Here is a 22,013-nt window from a genome sequence, read left to right on the forward strand (position 1 = left end):
AATGGCATGTTTCTTGCACAGAAGTGCACAATTCACAGCTGAATTATATGATTTGTGTACTGGGAAGTCCCAATTCAGTTGTGTGATCAGTTCTGCACCCCAAATCATGCAGCACATAAAATCTTGCCTTGCATGAGTGAATATAAACACCACTATCAGTAATAATGTCCATGTAACTAGTAGATAGTTATGTAAAAAAAACATCTGATTCACTAAATGTCCTTAAGGAAAAGAAATCTGGCATCCTTATCCTGCCTAGCCTGCAAAATGGTCCAGAAAGCCATTCAGTTCAAGGGCAAAGAGGATTGGCCGAGCCAGTGGCACATCCTATGAACAAATGAATAAAAGAAATTATACCACCTATGGGTAGACTGTTACAACATGGGGAGAAAAAAAAACGAGAAATGCATTTATTTAGAGTGTGATTAAATATGAATTTGCTATTAAAGTAAATGGTTCTGGCCAAAAGCTCTGAAGTTTTCAAAAGCAATCTAGGTGTGTTATAGGAGAAAAGGGAATATGCTGAAAGACTGAGGTAAAATAGATGGAACAGGAGAAAGTGTGTGCAGTATTTAAGGTCTAACACAATCAAATTGCATATTTCTGTGCTGAATATATCATGCAGGTAAAAGGGGATTTGATAGGTAAAAGGGGGTTTGGTGCTCTTCCCTGGAGCCCTATGTCCAACATTCCAAGAATCATCCCTAGCTTCATCCAGTCTGAATTTCCAGTGTTTTGCCGGGGAAAGGCTAATAAAAAAATAATTGTCCAAGTCATTGAAGAGTCAAGTTCAATTTAAAATTTCATCATTGGTGCTAACTAAAAACTGCAATGAATGTGGTTTTAATTGTAAAATATGTCTGATAAATGTCAACAGCAGCATAAAGCTGAAAAATTGAATTAGAAGCCTGCAGTCATGTTAGGTTCACTTATTTTTTATAGAAGTGTAATGAATCCCTGAAACCTTTATTAATCTTTGATAATACAGATTTTATGTACACATTTGTTATTAATTGGCACCGGACACTGTTCATGTCATAACTAATTCTTCAAGCCACTTCAAAATTCTAACCTGTCAAGGACTTCCAGAAACAATGAGAAGTATAAAAAAAAGAAAAGGAAGTACAAGAATAGCCCTCCAGAGTAGAGAGCAACTTGTGTTTTCTTCCATGAAGGGCATCAGGAAAAAAGGTGTATAAGCTTTTGGGAAGGAAGAGCATGGAGTCAAAAAGTATAACCCATGTGGAACCAATAACCAAGACAGAAGAAGCTTAAGAGCTTCTTTTATTTAGAAAGAAGGAAGCCATTGAGTATATACTGGATATCAGAGCAATTCCATCAATCTCATTTCTCTACTTTTTTCCCCGCAACTTATTCTCTATCACATGCCCATCAACATCTGCCTCATTCTCCTACCCAGCCAATTAACCCACCGACCAGCTCACTTTGGAACGTGGGAGGAACTGGAGCACACAGGGGAAACCTTTGCGGTCACAGGGAAACATGCAAATTCCACACAGACGGCACCCAGGGTCAGGATTGAACCTGAACGTCTGAAACTGTGAGACAGCAGCTGCACCCACTGTGCCATCCCATAATTATAAAAATTTAACCCATTCATCTGGACGTTGTATAATAACACGAAATGAAATCAGGAATTAACTTTCGTAGTCCTGATGACTTGCAATCCACATGGAATAACTGCTCAAAGCCCTGTAGAAGAAAGGATGGAGGATGATGGTTCAGGAACAAAAAGACAGGAGTGAGTGGAGAGAACATAGGAACTGATTTTTGATTTTTAGGTAAGAAGATGTCACAAGGTGTAGGGGTTACAAAAGATAATACCAAAGAAAATGGAAATGGTAACTGAATGCCTGTGAAGCAGGGAAGGTGCAGAATGAACAATATTCCAAAACTGGCATCAGCAGATTGAGGTGGAAAATAGGGATTTTCTCAAATTTGAACAAAAAACCATCAGAAACACTGGATAGTCACACAAGATGGCTTTCCTTCAACTGAGGTTACAAGAAGTAATTGGCAGAACCCCTGAAGAAATTTCCTGTCTGAGTTTATAACTATATATCATGTTTATTCATTTACATGGAATACAAATTCAAACCATAATAAAATGATATAGAATAAATTAAAGTGTAGTGGCTGCTACCGCAATGCGAAAGTAAGACACTAGTCAATGAGTTGCAGAACAAAACTGATTTATTTTCCCACCTTGCGTGGGCCTTTTAAGAGGAACGGTTCCTGCCCACCAAAAACAGAAATGACATATGCGCTACGTCATCAAACTTTTCCGGCGCGAGGGTTCTCCCCGTTGCTTGGGGAAGACGGAGGCCCAGTGCCATCTTGAGCCTCGCCGCTCCGACGACGCGCGACCCGACCGCCGAGCCGGTTCGCTTGCTCAGACTGTGAGTCGCTACAAAAGTATGAGAAAGTAATGGAGAAGATGAAGGGATGTGTTAATGTATGACTAATACTGATGTACTTCCACCATCCAGTCTTTGCTCGAAATAGATAGCAAAGTCTCTGCTATATTGCAAATATTGTGCTAGCAGTTTATGATGTATTATCTTTGTCACAGTGTACTGAGCAAATTCATTTTTTCTTCATTTGTATCTAATATTAGTGTGATAAACTAAAGCCCCTTGATTTATTTTGTTACAATAATTATGCACAAGTGGTGTGATGATGTGTTTTGGAATGATTTGCATCACTTCATTGTGCTTTTGTTAACAAGAAAAGGTTTTGTTAGGTAGCGTAGCAGTTAGCGCGACGCTATTACAGCGCCAGCAAATGGGGTTCGATTCCCGTCGCTGTCTGTAAGGAGTTTGTACGTTCTCCCGTGTCTGTGTGGGTTTCCTCCAGGTGCTCCGGTTTCCTCCCACATTGCAAAAAGACATACGGGTAGGTTAATTTGGGTTTAAAATGGGCGGCGCGGACTCGTTGGGCCGGAAGGACCTGTTACCGTGCTGTAAATAAAATTTAAAAATTTAAAATTTAAAAAATACTCAAAGAGAATGAAGCTGATCCCATTTTTAAATTTACAGATGGCAATTTTTTTCCAAATTGGGATTTAGGTGCCTGTTCTACAGCAATGTTGGAAATAACAATAATTTATATTTAAAATTTATTTTTGTGATTTTTTTATTTCAAAGGATTCCATAATTATAAAAAAAAATTCTGATGTTGATCTGCTTACACTGAAATGATTTGGCTGCAGATTGTGGCCTATTATTGTAATAAAAGAACATAAAATAAGTAATTGGAGATTATGTTGAGTTGATCTCCTACTCTTGGATGCATGTTCAGAGATGTTCTTAAGCCATCCTACATTTTAACCTGCATTTTCATCAACTCAATATTAGAATTGACACCATTTGTGAAAATGCATCCTAATTCTAAATCTAACGTTCACAACAAATTCCTATTAACTGCATTCTGGACATCACCACAATCTATTATTCAGACTTGCACACTATTCCAGTTTGAACTCAAACCTATTCCCTCTTGCTCCAGTTTGCTCTCATTTATACACTCTGCTCTGTATTGCATATTGCACTACATTTAATGTTCAATTGTAATTCCTGTGTTGTATAATTTAGTATATTCTGTGATTTATTTGCTCTGTTTTTCACTCATATCCTAATCTACTATATGCTTAGCTAATCCACTCAGAATAACTATTCAAATATCTACAAGTATGCAAACAGCTGTTAGGGAAAATGCAAAATTATCCAGGAATAAATGGATAAGAATCTGTCCATCTGCAGACTTTGAATTACCCTGTAAATGGTACATCAATAACTCTCAGGAACCATTTTTATTTTAAATTATTATGCAATGAAAGATGATTCCTCCCTTGAAACCTGATCCTAATCTGATGCTTTGGAACAAGTAACGGCAGCATAATATAACCAAATATAAAATCTTAAATAACATAATTAAAATCTTAAATAACATAATTCACCAAATTGTGGAAGTGTGCACTTAACATAAAAGCTCACATCTGTTATGGACTCAGTGAAAGTCCCTTTAAGATAGAGAGTGTGTGTGTATGTGTGTGTGGGGCGTGCTTACGTCAATAGAAGATAAAGGACGTAATGACGTTGTTGAAGAAGTAAGAAGAAGAAGAAGGAGAGAGAGAGAAGGGAGAGAGACACCAGCCTGCTTGTTTTCTCTATCGATGGATGAGAAACAATAACTGTGTTTGCCACTGAAATCCATGTATGGAAGTTGGAAGTAATCCGGTGGAGTTCACTTTGTTGCTGACCTGTAGAAGGAAACAGGTATTTGTGTGTGGACGACCACGGTTCGGATGTTTTTCGGGGTGAGGAAGTCACTACCGAGTAAACACTGAAGTGTCGTTTGGGTTCCATCGTGGAACATTTGGATTTCGTATGTACTCTCTCTATGTTTTTCTACATCTACATCTTATCTTCGGACAACGGTGGTTGTTGAAGAAGCCCTTGCTCATGTTTCACCTTATGGCTTGCGGAACTGAACTTTAAGAACCATTCCGGAACTGGGAGTTTTGGACTTTGCCACACACACACGAAGAGTTTAGTTTTGGGGTTAACGTTCGAGGTTTAACATTCTTGAATTCTAACATACTAACATTTTTTTTTAACTTTTATTTTACGTATTATCATAAGTAGTGATTAATAAAATAGTTTTTAACACTGAATCATGCTCAGTGTGTTTCTTTTGTTGCTGGTTTGTGACACATCTTCCTAATAAATGCCCATTGATAATCAGAGAATAACCCCGATAAGTGCAGCCAAATTGGGGTCTTCGATGCATACAGTTTGAAATTTTATGAAAATAGAATGAAATTTCACAGTTGGCAGAAATTATTTGTGTTTGCAGTAACAATTTAACTACTTAACTTTCTATGTCATGTTAGGTGATTCTGTTTTTACTTTTCAAAAATGTTCCTTTTCAATTTTAATTGTTTATTTTAATTTTAATACTACTGAATGTCAGAAGCAGTCCGAAAACTAGATAGCCTTTACTGTGGGCGTGGTTCTGCAATCTGACAAATTTGATCTTGGCGGACCTAGTTCTGGCACACATGACCTGGTTACATCATCTGCATCATCTGAATAGGTCCTTGCTCATCAGATCAACCAGCAGTTTTGGCCCACAGATCCAAACTGGGTGAGAACAGGGTAATGAGGAATCTGAGTGGTGGGTGTACACGGTGGCTCCACTCAGCAAATATAGGCCAATGAACGAAAACCAGATATTAATAAACTTCAGACTGGACATGTAATTGGCAAATTAATTTCAGTTTAATTAAGTGTAATGTGATGTATTTTGGTAGGAAGGATAAGAAAACACTTTATTTCTCAGATATATAAACATCGAAATAAGGTAATCAAGCAAAGGAATCTAGAGATATGAATACACAAATCACCAAAAGGCTGATGCTCATTACTAGAGCTATGGGTTTATTTCCAGAAGAATACCATTGAAAAGCTGAGAAGTTACATTGTACTGAAATTGATTCGAACACATGTAGACTACACACAGTTCTGAATGCTATAATACAGCAAGGACGGACAGACAGGGAAAGGAGGGAACTTGACCATGTGCAGGCAAATGGGATTACTTCAAATTGGCATCATGGTCAGCACAGACATTGTGGGCTGAAGTGCCTGTTCTTGTGCTGCTCTACTCTATGTTCTATGTTCTATAATGTAGAGGTATTAAAGAAGGTGCCTAAGCATAATACCAGAACTGATAGGACATCCTTCTAAGCAAAGTCTTATCAGGCTAGGGATTGTTGTCCCTCAAAAAGAAGTAAGTTGAGGAGAGATCTGTCTGAGGTCTTTGAGATTATAAAATATTTGGTAAAGTTAGATGCAGAGAAGATGCTTCTTCTAGGTGTAGTGCAAAACTAGGGTTTATAACCATCAATAAATCCAAAATAAATTCCAGGATAAACTTTTTCAGTCAGAGCGTGGTAATAATGTGGAAAGAACAACCACAGATAATAGTAGAATGAAAAGCTTAGATACGTTTCAGGAAAAGTTAGATGAGCACTTGTGGGACAAGTGGATAGAAGCAAACAATTCTGCAAACAATTAGAAGCTTGTACCTTTAAGAAAAGACATTTAAGAAAAAAAGTGAGCAGAGCTGCTATGGTCCTTCACTCTCCATGGAAATGAAGGGAGCAGTGGAATTATGTTCAGGAATGGAAGCAAAATGATGAGGTTTATGTGTAAGATTTAGCTCACCAAGATTTTAGATAAGTCTACAAAATATTCCTAATAGTAAAATGCCAGGGAAATGGAAAATTATCACAACTATTTCACATGATGAACTCCTTTTCTGAGAGCCATGCAACAGTTGAGATGAATGGCATGTTTTCTCTGCTGAAACTCAAATTAATTCATGTACAAGTCCAGTCACAATACGAGGAAAGAAGTGGCTGTCAATAAATCAGTGAAAACAAGAGTAAATTAATAAAGCAACACTGATTAATGGCATCCATTTCTACATTACGGGAATCAATATAAAACATTTCAAATGGGTTAATTCTGGTCTCAGCTTAATCAATAAGTAGAAATGGTTGTCTGCTTCTAGTTTGAGCAGCAGAACCTTACCTTAGAAGCACTTAAAACAAAGAGTAACTGAAAACGATAATTTCTAAAATGCATTAGTCACTCAGCCACTTAACTAGAAAAGTCTAATGCAGCACTGTTATGAGATACCTCTACTGAATGCAGACCAGAATCCCTCCAAGAGTTATTTGCCGACCACGTATGCGGAAGGCAAAAAATGGCCTGAGATATGTCAGGGTTAAAGTAGTACAGTAAGACACTAGTAAAAGCCATTGCTGGGATTTGAAGACTACCTTAGGACAATCGAGTCATGGGTGAGGCTGCTTACCAATTTCTGAAGACCAGAGATGTTTACCTTGCACAAATACCACAATTAATTTTCATATTATTTCATATTCATATTCATAGAAAAGATTAAGGAAAATCCAGAAACTTTATGTATATTAAGGGAAAAAGAGTAACTAGAGAGAGAATAGGGCCCCTCAAAGACCACAGGGGACACCTTTGTGTGGAGCCGCAGGAGATGGGCAAGGTCCTTAATGAATACTTCTCCTCTGTTTTTACTGTGGAGAAAGATATGAGGACTTCGGAACTAGGAAAAGTAAATGGGGAGGTCTTGTGGATAGTCTGCATTACAGTAGAGGAGGTGCTGGATGTCTTAAAAGGCATGAAGGTAGACAAATCTCCAGGGCCTAACCAGATTTATCCAAGAACACTGTGGGAGACTAGAAAAGAAATTGCAGAAGCCCTGGCTGAAATATTTGCATCATCATTAGCCTCTGATGAGGTGCCAGTAGACTGGAGGACAGCGAATGTGGTGCCTTTATTTAAGAAGGGTGGCAAAGAAAAACCTGAGAACTATGGACCAGTAAGTCTAACATCTCTAGTAGGTAAGTTACTGGAGAGGATTCTGAGGGATAAAATATACATGCATCTGGAAAGACAGGGGTTGATTAAGGGTAATCAGCATGGCTTTGTGCATGAAAAATCATGTCTTAAACTTGACTGAGTTTTTTTCATGATGTGACCAGGAAAGCTGATGAGGGCAGGGTGGTAGATGTGGTTTATGTGGACTTCAGTAAGGCATTTGATAAGGTTCCACATGGTAGGCTGCTCTGGAAGGTGAGATCGCATGGAATCCAGGGAGAGCTGGCTAATTGGAACCACAATTGGCTTGATGGTAGAAAGCAGAGGGTGATGGTGGAAGGTTGTTTTTTGGACTGAAGGCCCATGACTAGTGGTGTGCCTCAGGGGTCGGTGCTGGGCCCATTGTTGTTTGTCATCTATATTAACAATTTTGACAGGAATGTACAGGGTATGGTTAGTAAGTTTGCAGATGACACTAAAATAAGTGGTGGAGTGAACAATGAAGAAGGTTATCAAAAATTACAGGGGGATCTTGATCAGGAATGGCAAGTGGAATTCAACTTGGATAAGTGTGAGGTGTTGAATTTTGGAAAGTCAAATCTACGTAGGACTTTCATGGTTAACAGCGGGGCCCTGGGGAGTGTTGTAAAACAGAGGGACATTGGAATACAAGTACATGGTTCACTGAAAGTGAAATCACAGGTGGACAGGGTAGTGAAGAAGGCTTTTGGCACGCTGGCCTTCATAAATCAGGGCATAGAGTATTAAAGTTGGGATGTCATGGTGCGGTTGTACAGGACGCTGGTGAGGGCACACCTGGAGTATTGTTTCCAGTTTTGTTTGCGCTGCTATGGGAAAAATGTTATTAAACTGGAAAGAGTGCAGAAAAGATTTACAAGGACGCTGCCAGGACGAGGGACTGAGTTATAGGAAGAGATTGGACAGGCTAGGACTTTATTCCTTAGACCGTAGGAGACTGAGAGGTGATCTTATAGAGGTGTATAAAATCATTAGGGGCATACATAGGGTAAATGCACTCAATCTTTTTCCCAGAGTTGTGGAATCAAGAACTAGAGGGCATAGGTTTAAGGTGAAAGGAAAAGGATTTAATAGGAATTCGAGGGGCAACTTTTTTACACAAAATTAGCTTCCAGAGGAAGTGGTTGAGGCAGGTACAATAACAACTTTTAACATACAGTTTGACAGGTACATGGCTTGAAAAGGTTTGGAAAGTTATGGGCCAAAAGCTGGCAAATGGGACCAGCTTGGATGGATCATCTTGGTCGGTACGTAGCAGTTGGGCCCCAGGGCCTGTTTCTGTGCTGTATAATTCTATGACTCTATATCCTTACAAAAGCCAACCTTCTGAAGAAAAAAAGGGAGAGCAGCTGCTGCAGTTTTCAATCGTCTGTGGAATGTGATGAGAATGGAGGCAGTAGTGGAATTGTGAACAGGAAGAGAAGCAGAAAGATGAGTTCAAGTGCGATATTTAATCCCACATGATGTGATAGTAAATATCATGAATATGAGAGAATATTCCAACTAGTTCACATAAATAACTTTCTCTAAAGGCTCAGACTGTTTGATTTTAGTCTCATATTGATTTCATTTTTCTGCTTTAATGTGACACAGTCACAATATTCTTCTGTGCAATATTAACCCATTAGCTTGTTGCTCTCTTCAATCAGTGCTGTTTTGACTTGTTAAACTGTTTGAAGAATTTTTTTATTAAGATCTGTGTATATTATTAAAGAAGGTCATTTCTGCCAGCGTGATTAAAAGACTGTAATTCAATATGAAGGTTCAAACGACACCCATAAATCTAGAAATCTTCATGCTCATTTGAGCGCTTCATCTATACCCAAAGGCAACTGTAATTCAAGAATTAATCAGGCATATACATGTAGAAGTTCCACCCCAGCCAGAGCACCAAACCGAGGTGGAATGGAGCATGCAGATGTGACTACATAGCACATTTAGCAAACCAATGATGGATTTCTGAGCAGTAATATATAATTAGAGCAGCATGTCTCCTTAATTACTTAAGTTATATTACACATTGGCATTATCTCAACTTCAAACTCCCCTACCTCAAACTTTTTCTGAAGAGTCATATTTTTCCTAACACAAGATGCTTGCACTTCAGTCACAACTGCATCAGCTCAGGACTGGCACAGAATAAGCGCACAGGTTTTTATTTTTAAAGCTTAATTAAGCAGCTCTCGACATCAGCATCTGAGTAGAACAAATGCCACCCTCATATGGAAGCTCAGGCAGATGGTGAGAAGTTGAAGAACTGCTGACAGATATCTCTGAAGATTTAGGTTTGATTGATACTGAATAACAACATCCGTTTGTTCTAAAAATATATTCATAAAGGATCGAGTCTAAAGGCTTAAAATAACTCCTGCATTTCACAGAATGTGATCATAAAAATATTTGTCTTGAGAGAAATATATGTTCTTTTGGCCTTAATTGAAAGTTCATAATAATCAATATTATAAACTAGACCTCACCAGGCACAGAATTTTGTTCCAGGTGAGTGTATATTGTGAAATTAAGCAGGCAGACTCAAACATCACCATTTGCTGTGTAATGTGTAATGTCCTGGATACAAAGCTTACTCTTCCATATGGGAGGAAAAGGGGAGCCAAGGAAGGGAGAGAGCAAAGGAAATCACAGATGTACCAGTCAAGTGCAAAACCTTCATTTAACCAGTGGCAAAAAGACATTGGATTTAGTGGTACTTTGCTGGGTGTTCAGATGCCCAAATTTAGGGCTTAATAAATGTCACCCATTAGGGTATCAGAGGTCCTCAGCAACACCACTGGCAATATATACAAAAAAGGGGAAAACAATTTAGAGATTGAGGATTCCTGTCATCCTTCATAAGAAAGCATCAAGGTTGGATTGTTAGTTGCCTGAGTGAGGAGAATCAAGGATGGAATCGTGCAAACAACACAAAAGCAAAATACTGTGGATGCTAGAGCTCTAAAATATAATGGAAAATTGTGGAAATGTTCAGCAAGCCAGCCAGCATCTATGGAGAGAGGAAAGCAGAATTAACATTTTGCTTCAATAGGCTTTTATCAGAGTAGGAAGTTAGACATAAACATATTTTAAAAGGCAGAACAGCAGGAGTGAAGGAGAGAACAAAAGGGGAAATTCTATGACAGGATGGAAAGCAGGAGACATTAACTGATATATAAAAAAGGAGAGTGCAACAGGGAGGTACAGAAAAGAGTACATGAATAAAAAGTTGGCCAAAAAAAGAATAAGTAGGAGAAGCAGAATCATTATTGAAATTGCCAAAGGATAGTAATGAAGCTACTGGAAATTTGAGATTAACAACAGAAAATGCTCATTATCTGAAATGATTGAACTTTTTGTTAAGCCCAAAAGGTTCTAATGTGCTTAGTAGGAAGATGAGTCATACCATGCAAGGCTGTCTGGTGGTTAATAATTTAGTTAGTTTAAAATTGAGTCAGTTGGAGGTTGATGATTCAGTATTATCAGGATGTTGAGCAGACAGATTGAAAGTTGAGACTATTGGAGGTTATTGATCAGAATTAATTATAGCCTGGTTCCTGGGACATGTAGACACTTTTACTTTATATTTCCTTACAACTTAGAAGGAAGCCATTCAGCCAGCTCTTGGAGCAATCTCGTTCTGTCACTTATTTCCCTGTAACCCATTCTCTCACAGAAGTCCACTAACACACCCCGCCTCCTGAATCTCCCACCAAACATCTACATGTAGAAGTAATTCACAATAGTCAACCTACCAACCAGCACATCTTTGGCATGTGGGAAGAAACTAGAGCACATGGGGGAAACCTACACAGTTGCAAGGAAAATGTGCAAACTTCACATAGATGACACCAGACATCAGAGTAGATAAGATAAGATATTTATTTATTAGTCACAGGTACATCGAAACTCACAGTGAAATACGTCTTTTTGCATTGCTAACATGCTGCAGGCAGCTCGCAAGTGTCGCCACTCTTTTGGCGCCAACATAGCATGCCCACAGCTCCTAACCTGTACGCCTTTGGAATGTGGGAGGAAACCGGAACACCCAGAGGAAACCCACGCAGACACGGGGAGAACATACAAACTCCTTACAGGCAGCAGTGGGAATTGAACCCAGGTCGCTGGCACTCACCCCTGCCACTGTGCTGCCCCTAAAGTGTGGAGATGCCAGCGATTGAACCCGGGGCCTCATACATGCAAAGCATACGCTCTAAGACTGTGGAGTGGCTTCATTACGTGTAGCACTACTGTGCCATCCTCATATCTGTGCCACGCAATTCCTGTGACTGGCAAGCTAGATTAAAGTCACATTTCAGTGCCTTTTATGAGTGGAGTCGGCCTGGTTTAGCACTCCAGTTACTGGAGCACAATAGATACAGCCTGATGTTTTAGTGCAGTACTGAGGGAATGCTAAGCTGCCAGAGGTGCTGTCTTTTAGATGTACTACTAAGCAAGGAATAATTTGTTCCCTCACATGGAAGTAAAAGATTCTACAGCAAAATTTTGTAGAGAAGGGAACTTACCTCCGGCCATTATTTAATCCTCAAACATTATCACATTGCTGTTTGTGAACACAGGCCACCACATTTACTTCATTAATGACTACCCTTCAAAAGTATAATGTGAGCTGTTAAGCCTATCAGGATGACCTGAAAGGACATGAATGGTGCTATATAAAAGCAAATCTTTCTTTCTTTCCTGTCAGATTTCACGAAATTCATCCACTTTGCCATCTTACTTGCACGGCTATATTCATATCAACACTAGATTTTTGCATAGCATTGGCCTGGGCTGGATTGTAGTAGAACCAGGGACAAATAAGACAAATTAATCAGCTGAATTTGAAATAATTCCAGTTGCTTTCTGTTCCCAAATGAACTTGAGGGCCAACCTACAATCCTGTGGTCGTACTATCGACAATATTTATATTTTAAAATGATGAATCCCTTTCGGCCCTTCTATTCATGTCATTCAATGTGCAAGTTTATGTCTTGAGACATATTGGCTTGTTTTTATCATGGTTCCTCTGCAAACCATGCTTTTTTATCCAACACTGAACGTTGAAAAGTCCTTTCAAGAGACTGATCTACTGTAGACGACATTCATTCTACATTTAAAAACACAAAATAAGTGATTGGAGCTGATTCATTACACTCTTTCTCATGTGCCATGCATTGCCTATAGGAAATTCAAACCAGAATTTAACAGCAAAATATAACTTTCTAATCTGCTGAGTATTTTCTGTTTTCTTTACACCCAGAGTTTAATAGTTATGAAACATATGTTGTATTTGAATTACCAAATGTGTTTTTATTTTTGTTTTTCAAAAGAAAGTTGATAGATAATAAAAATGATCATTAATACAAACCAAATAATATGAGTAAAAGTAAATTAAAAACGATTTCAGTCCTTTCTGAAACTAAACTGGTTTACGGCAAATGCATTTCAATGTAGATAAACGTAAAATAATTAGCATGGGATCAAGACCCTAAACCAGGGGGCATGTACTGAATAAACTCACTGAACCCATCAGTCCAGTAAATGGTTGAACTAAAAATAATCAAACAAGATTTCATGCATCATTACCTCCTTGATTACAAATAGCCAAAATCAAGGTGAGTTAAATTTATCACGCATAACTGCATGAATATTCATTTAAACCTAATATTTTCATCTCTATACTATTTATGAGCTTTGAATGTTTAATGCATTTTTACAATATCAGTAGGTTTTTGCATTGTTATACAGTGCATTATATGGTGAAACTGGAATGCCTGTAGTAATGTTTATCATTTAGTCTATCTACTGTCATCCTTCCAGAATGTTTGCTCTCCCTGCACAAGACTCAGTGATAATTCGAATATCCCCAACAAAATTCCTGATATTTGAAGGTTTCCTAGATTGACTCCAACAATCTCTACTGACAACAAACATCTAATATCAATGTGCAGATACATGTATTCCAGAATACGTCAATGATGGGAAATACAAAAACAAAATACCATGGATGTTGGAAATCTAAAAATAAAAGACAATGTATTATAAAAACTCAGAAAAGCAGACAGTATCTTTGGAGGGAGAAACAAGAGATAACATTTCAGGTCAAAGACACATTATCAGGTGGTTGGAAAACCTCACATTTCAGCAATGAGAGAAGGAAAATCTTTTTCCTTTCATTAACATTGCAACACTTTTGAATGCTGGCAATATTTTAAAGCAGGCTGAGGGACAAAAGCAACAGATTTCTAATCTGTATGGTCGTATTGTTAACATTGCTAATTTAATCCATTGTACCATGCACTAGCCACTTTCTTACCAGTTTACCATATCAGTATGTGGCAACTTACTTTCACTTCTGGTGGCCATCCAAATTGGTACGTTGAGGCAGTCATAGTGTGATTGATTGCACACCTTCAATAAAAAATTTTAAAATACAAAAACACAAACATGTTCCTTTGAGGACTCAAGCAGCAAGCCATGCTCAGCTGGAACAAGCATCAAAAGACTGCAGCAATTTCCCACTAACCCCAAGGCAGCTTCCTCAAATCAGGCAGGAGTTCCCCTGAGAACCTACGACATTACATAAATCAGTCTACCCACAGGAAATCCATCACAGTCAGGAGCATAACCATAAGGTAGGAGGTTTTTCACCTCACTGAAGTTGTGGCAGCAAGTAGATTATTTATTTTCATTACTGAGCAAGATCATAAAAAGTACACAATCTATCACTATATATCACAACCCTTCATAAGCTTCAAAATATTTCTCACATCACTTCTTAACTTTCTCATCTCTGGGGGAAAGAAAGCCATAATTTCCCAAGTTTCCTTTCATAACCCCAATCTTTGGCAGCTCCTAATAAATCAAGGCTGAAGACATAAGAGACTGCAGATGCTGGAATCTGGAGCAACAAACAATCTGCTGGAGGAACTCAGCAGGTCAAGCAGCATCTGTGGGAGGAAAGAAATTGTTAATGGTTTGGGTCGAAACCCTGCATCAGGACTGAGTTCCTCCAGCAGATTGTTTGTTAAATCTCGGCTGAACCTGTTTTCATTACATGTATATCCTCCAAGAGGCTGCACACACTGTCTTGTCACGAACCAGCAACAAAAGAAACACACTGAGCATGATTCAGTGTTAAAAACTATTTTATTAATCACTACTTATGATAATACGTAAAATAAAAGTAAAAATGTTAGTATGTTAGAATTCAAGAATGTTAAACCTCGAACGTTAACCCCAAAACTAAACTCTTCGTGTGTGTGTGTGACAAAGTCCAAAACTCCCAGTTCCTGAATGGTTCTTAAAGTTCAGTTCCGCAAGCCATAAGGTGAAACATGAGCAAGGGCTTCTTCAACAACCACCGTTGTCTGAAGATAAGATGTAGATGTAGAAAAACATAGAGAGAGTACATACGAAATCCAAATGTTCCACGATGGAACCCAAACGACACTTCAGTGTTTACTCGGTAGTGACTTCCTCACCCCAAAAAGCATCCGAACCGTGGTCGTCCACACACAAATACCTGTTTCCTTCTACAGGTCAGCAACAAAGTGAACTCCACCGGATTACTTCCAACTTCCATACATGGATTTCAGTGGCAAACACAGTTATTGTTTCTCATCCATCGATAGAGAAAACAAGCAGGCTGGTGTCTCTCTCCCTTCTCTCTCTCTCTCCTTCTACTTCTTCTAACTTCTTCAACAACGTCATTACGTCCTTTATCTTCCATTGACGTAAGCACGCCCCACACACACATACACACACACTCTCTATCTTAAAGGGACTTTCACTGAGTCCATAACAGTCTGAATTCTAAAGGAGTTGATTATCATGGCAGTTAAAGGTATTGATGTGTGATTTCTCTCTGGATTTTCAAAGGGCATTTAATAAAGATTTGCACAAGAGACTATCAGCAAAAATGCTCAGAATTGGTGGTGATTTTTGGCATGGGCTGATAATTGATAGATGAAGAGCTAAACACGCTTTAATTGGTGTTGCTAGGGAACTAAATTGCATAAATATTAAATGATGAAGGAATAAAGAGTTGTTTCTCCAAGTGTTTAGAAGACTGTAGGTTAGGAGTTCAGTAAATTATGTGGATAAGGACATGAGTTTACAAAGGGCATTGATGGTGCTGATTCTGGGCTGTTATCTGATTCAAACTCTGGTCCACAATACATCCTGCAAGTTCCACCCAGTGAAACTTGCAGGATGGGAAGGTGTGGGTAGGCGGGTAGGTCATACACCTGGGTAGGTGTGTGGTTGCTTTCTTTTTGTATGTGGTCATTTGTTGAAATCCAGGTATGTTTGTGGAGTTTGTGTTGCCCAACTTGTGGGGAAACAGGTCACTTGCTCTGACCTGTTTCCCCACACAGAAATCAATGAGTTGTTGTTGCCGATGCTGTTGCTAGGTGTGGTGACCACTGTTCAGCGGCCATCTATAGAGATGCCGGATGCATCATTGAAGTCTCAGTGGTACAGGATATAAACACCAGGTTTTGTCAGGTTTAGTATCACTCCAAGGATTGGTGGAAGTTCTACCTGATACTTTCAGTGGCTTCAATGGTTGGAACATATAGCACAACTACCACACTGAGAGTATGCTGAATTCCTATAACTAAGAGCCTGTCATTCTACTAGATCCAGCTAGATCCATCTAATTAAGGACATTGGTCACCCCAACAAGACTGGAGAAGATTTGGGCCAGGAAGAGAGGGGATGAGAGACAGGTGTAGGTGATAGATGAGGCACAGTCAAAGGCTGTGTGCACTATAGTAGGTGGGAAGATGCGATTAAAAAAAAAGGAAAGTATCTCAGAGGTACCTGTGTGGAAAACCTGGACATACATGACAGAAATGGAGGAAGTGGAAGAACGAATGGAGTCTTCAGAGGAAACAGAACAGGAGGACATATTGTCAAGATAACTGTGGGAGTCTATGGGCTTGTAATGGATGTTGTTTGCTGACCTGAGATGGAGGCAGAGAACTCCAAAAGAGAACGGATGAATCAGAGAAGAGCCACGTGAATGTGTGAGCTGGTGGAAATCAAAACAAATAGCAAAAGATTCTTCAGTTCTGTACAAGTGCAGGAGCAGCCCCAATGCAGGTTTAAGGTACCGGTAAAAGAGTTCAGGGAGGGGACCTGAGTAGGACTGAAACAAGGTCCATTCTATACATCCCACAAAGAGACAGTCAGAGCTTGGGGTCATGCAAATTCCCATAGCTACATTTCAAGGAAGAGGTAGAGGGTACTCAGAACATCCTGGTTTGGGATGGAGCTGTGGAGGGATTGTACATGTATGGTGAAGGTGAGCTGGCTGAGACCAGCAACTTAGGAAACATCAAGGAGACAGAGGGAATCAGAGGTGTTAAGGACGTAAGTGAGAAGGGACAGGATCAGGGAAAAAAGTCTTCTTCCAGGCAAACATCCACAGCATTAAGACTGTAATTATGTTCATGTAGCTCTGATGGGAAGGCCAAGTCACTCATACGCACAATATCAGATTCCCAAAACAGGCACTCTACTCTGAGCTCTGTCGCATAAAGAGATTACTATGAAGACAGATGAATGATTCAAGGATGCCCTTAAAACCTCCTTGATTAAAGTGGAACATCTCCACTGACTCTTGGGCCACGATCGCTCAAAATGGAGAAGGAGCATCCACGGTGGTACTGAAACTCTCAAGCCCAGCAAAAACAATAGAAGGAATGCATCACCTCCCATACTACTTACCACCCACCCCATCAAGCAGATCTCTCTCGCTGCCTTGGTGAAGTAGCCAGCATAATCAATGACCCCACCTACCCGGGTCATTCTCTCTTCTCTCCTCTTCCATTGGGTAGAAGATACAGGAGCCTGAAGACACGTATCACCAGACTTAAGGACAGCTTCTACACCACTGCGATAAGACTACTGTACATTTCCCTTATACGATGAGATGGACTATGACCTCACGATCTACCTTGCTGTGACCTTGCACCTTATTGCACTGCACTTTGTCTGTAGCTGTGACACTTTACTCTATACTGTTATTGTTTTTACCTGTACTACATCAATGCACTCTGTACTAACCCAATGTAACTGCGCTGTGTAATGAATTGATCTGTACGATGGGTATGCAAGACAGGTTTTTCACTGTACCTCGGTACAAGTGACAATAATAAACCAATACCAATAGATTCTTCTCATCTGTGGCAGAGACTGTGGATTGCACATTGCCCTCATCAGCCATCTCAGAACTACAAAACTGGAGTGGAAGCCAGTCATCCTCAGTCCTGAGGGACTGACCCCAAAAAATCAGCTCAGAAAAAGATTAGAATGGGTTCAGAGCAAATAAACCAGAGTTATGGGACGGTTTAAAGCTTTAAATTGTGACGATATCTGAACAAATTTGGATCAGTCCCTCTGAAAGGCCAACTGGATTAATTGAAAATTTCAATACCGGGACCAAAAGATATTTTTGTTGCTAGGGTTTTGAGGGACTTAATTTTAGAGGGAAAGTTCAATGTTCTTTTGCATATTTAGCCATGTGAACAAGGACTAATCTCTACCCATTCATTCTTTATGCTCCTGATTTTTTTTTGTTATTTTTATGTTGAATCTAATTACATGATGCTATGTTCATTGTCTCCTGACTTTCTTGTTGTTTATTTGTCCACTTCATAACCCAGTTATATTTGAGGGGCCCACTGGTTTGCATGGTAACACTTTGACTGAGAAAGCAGTAATGAAAATACTGCAAAAAATTCTACCAGCCAGTATCCCAGTAAATTGTGTGGCTCTGCAAATGTGCATTTCTCCTATTTGTCTGCAAATCAACACCTTTTTTTCACTATTGCTCCCTGTAATTCAGTGTGATCCTACATTCTTCCTTATTGAAATTAAGAGTGAATGCATGAAACGTTCCTTATTTGTCAATCATCATCCACAAAAAATTTAAATACTGTTGTTATTAGGCACCATTTTCATGGCTACACTGCCTGAAACCAGCAAGCATTGCAGGGTAACAAAATAGAGAAACGAGGTGGAAAAGCCTATCACTGCCACTCAACTGAGTAGTACCTCCATGGATTTATTTCTTCCCCCACCCATAGGACAGATGGCTAGCCACTCTTTGACAATGGCATTATATAAAATTGCCAACTAGGGAGATCTCATTTCCATGGTTTTCACTGCTACCAACACTGATCCCGTGGGCTACCTAGAGACAGATGGCAACAGACTTCGGAGCAGCAGGAGAAAGCTCCTTTGGAATGAAAGGCCTCTGAAGCGAGCATCTGTCTCTGCCCTCAGGTCCTTAAACCTTTTTGTTGACACCACCAAAGCTTCCAAACTGGCAGCTCCAGGCTCCCTCTCAGGGATCAAGATCTTGTTGTTCCCCTGCCCAGAAAAACTAATGCTTCCACCCTTTATCAGACAGGAGGTAGGCAAGTGAAAACCCTCTCTGATTCTCAAACTCACTCCCATGTTATATCTGGATCACTGTTGTATGATTTTCTATTTTAATCAATGATACCAGTTCCCTGAAATTACTCCTCATACTTTGTACTGCAGTTATATGCAGATAATTTTAATTTGGTCTGGCGTTCTTCCTTTGAGTTTCATTCCATAGAATAATGTTATACTTGGAAAGAGAAACAGAATTCATGTTTCAGGCTGATATTTCATCGGAGAGTCGATGCACAGTATTTTGCTTTTGTGTTTCGGATGACTTGCGATCTTTTTTCTCTCACAACCCACCACCACCACCACACTACAACCCCTAGTTCTAATCCCATCACACTGCCACTTAAACTCAGTAAACTCATCTTCTACCTGCTGTAAACTCTGTCTGGATTAGAAGCACCTTGCTCTAAGTAAATGACCTGTTAGCTTTATTAAGCCTCAAATGCCTGAGCCGTCATGAGCTGAAGTCAGATGTTATTTGTTATCTCTCTAGATCTGTTTTGTGAACATTGATGGAGTGGATACAAGCATCAATAGTAAGGAACTGCAACAGGTAAGAGAACAAGGGTAAAATGACCCTACAGAACCCTAAGCACAGAAGTTACACTGTCAGACATTGGCAGACGAGTGCACAACATCTTTGTCTGAATTTACCCTCTGCTATTTAAACAAGGTCTTTGACCTTTGGATAAAATTGTAAGGAATTTCTGATAAGCACCTTAACTATAGATATAGCTGAAAATTTCAGGGTGTAAGGAAGAAGTAATTCTAAGGACATAAACAATAGACTTTACAGCCTCTGTAGCCTGATCTGCTACTTAATCAGATCACAACTGATCCTGTTTCTCATCCACTATCCTGCCTATTCCTCATATCCTATCAATTCACATCTGATCATCTGCTTCTATTTTTCTTATGAATTTATGGGTGAATATATTTTTCTTATGTTAAAGTTATTCATGAATCAAATCAACTTATTCACAAGTAAGTTTGAAAAAATATATATAAACTTGCAGTGAACCTAAGTGTTGTAACATGCCATCCAGAATGCGGATGTGTTTCAGTGAAAAGGTTAAATTTTACCATGGAAGAGAGATGCTGAAGTCTCAGAACGCTGAATGACAAATCTGGCAAAAAAATCTCTTCTGCCACCACATCAATGTGTAACATGAGATCACAGGGAATCATCAAATAATATCATCATTTAGTTGTCATTTTACACATCATTGCACTATATTAATAGGCCCACTAAACTATTGATTACTGAGAGTAGAAAACAGCATTAGAGATGCATTACATGCTGAACAATTCTAAGCTCACCAACTGAGGCCACATGAGATGAACTTGTGCATAATGTAAACTCTCACATTGTTATCGGACTCTGACTTGTTGCACTTGGAATTCATCTTTGGGTAGCCCCATGCCACATTCCAGTTTCAAGGAAGGTCAGGCAAGTTAAAACAAAAATTAAAAATCGCTGTAAATACTCAGCAGATCAGACAGCATCAGTGGAGAGAGAAATGGGATTAATATTTCAGTGACGGCCTTTCATCTGTTGAGTTCTGATGAAATGTCATTGACCTGAAACTTAAACTTATTTCTCTCTCCACGGGTGCTGCCTGATCTGCTGAGCATTTTCAACATTTTCTGTTCTTATTTTAGTTCTCTAGCGTCTGAAGTATTTTGTGTCAGGTAAGATGTCCAGCTACACCCCTTTAACATTAGTTTTTAACAAACAATAAGGCAATGTATAGACTAATAATCCAGAGATATGTGTTCAAATCCCACCAGGGATACTCTTGAAATCTAAATATGACTAATCTCAAATTAAATGCTAATATTGATGACTTTGACCACAAAATGACTTGGATTATCATAAAACAAAGTCTGGTTCATGCCCTGGTGAGGTGGAAGCCAAAGGTCTGATTGAAAGATAGGCATTGAATTAATAAATAACCTGAATGCTTTTGTTTGCAATTCTGTTTTTCTAGAAATTAGATACTGTATCGCCTGATCTCCCACACCTCATCAATTCTTTAAACATTTGCCAGATGAAAGATAATGAACTTATCCTCGTGAGTGGACTAATTGCTCCAGGAAGCTGTCAGGACAATGCGGATGATTCCCAGGTATGGAGCTTATAACTGTCATATTTTGATAACAGGATCTTAACAAAGGATTTAATTAATGATGGTCACAAAACTGAATTGTCACTCAAATTCATAAATATAACACCACTTGGAAAAATTTGATAAAATGTGATTAGGCATTCAGAAAAAACACAAGAAGCAGGGGCAAAATGAAAAGTCAGCCAGGAAACAAGATTTGACGTGGTAACAGAGTAAGCAAGAATGTAAAGAAAGGTTGCTGAGAGGACACGGTAATGCACTAGGTTAGAAATTAATCTTGTTCCCATTGATATTTGAAACCAACACTAACCAATGATGTAGAAGTCTCTTCTTTGCATTATGTTCAAACCATATTGGCAAATAATACTTGACAGAAATGTGTTTGTTTTATTTACATGATTACTAAAATAAATTTGCAATCTCCATCACACCTCTGATTGAAAATATCACTCCATGATGTTAATAGCATCACAGTTCAACGTTTAAGGGACATTAAAGTGGTTGCTTGGTCCACAACATTATATTTCTTCAAAAGGGATAAGGACATCTGGTGTCAGACAAGGGAAATTAACACAAGTTTTATAGGAGGTGATCTCTTGAGGTTCAGGTTAAAGCACAATATTGGAAAACAATAATCTGCATTTGGCAGTTTACCTCTTCTGTCAGTAATTAGTAACAGATCTACAATGCCTCCTGAGTGCAGGAAACTAAATGTGAAAGGCTGCAACTGAACAGATTCTTAATTAATCAGCCATTGATAATTAAGCTTCACCGATGACTTTTTCTATGAAAGCAAATGCAAAGATGAAAGATAATAATTACTCACTTTAATAAGTAGAATAATAGGAATGAAAGTTACAGTCTTGTAGTTGTCCTCAGCATAAAAGCTTTCTGCAAGGAATTGCAATTGGTGATTTGTCCATTTAATGGTGTAAAGGGGCTAGATTTTCATGTCTCC

At 39.0% G+C, this 22,013-nt stretch overlaps 1 protein-coding gene across 2 annotated transcripts in view; it reads left to right on the forward strand.

Annotated features, from left to right (window-relative positions):
- sphkap (SPHK1 interactor, AKAP domain containing) overlaps nt 1-22,013 on the forward strand; it is a 104,126-nt gene that overhangs the window by 48,133 nt on the left and 33,980 nt on the right. For both annotated transcript variants that reach the window (XM_052017145.1, XM_052017146.1), the window contains exons 4-5: nt 19,420-19,479; nt 20,918-21,055. In XM_052017145.1, the coding sequence (XP_051873105.1) occupies nt 19,420-19,479; nt 20,918-21,055 (198 nt within the window). The remainder of the gene's footprint in view (nt 1-19,419; nt 19,480-20,917; nt 21,056-22,013) is intronic.

The sequence above is a fragment of the Pristis pectinata genome, chromosome 6 (genome assembly GCF_009764475.1).
Source record: "Pristis pectinata isolate sPriPec2 chromosome 6, sPriPec2.1.pri, whole genome shotgun sequence".
Classification (NCBI taxonomy): Eukaryota; Metazoa; Chordata; class Chondrichthyes; order Rhinopristiformes; family Pristidae; genus Pristis; species Pristis pectinata.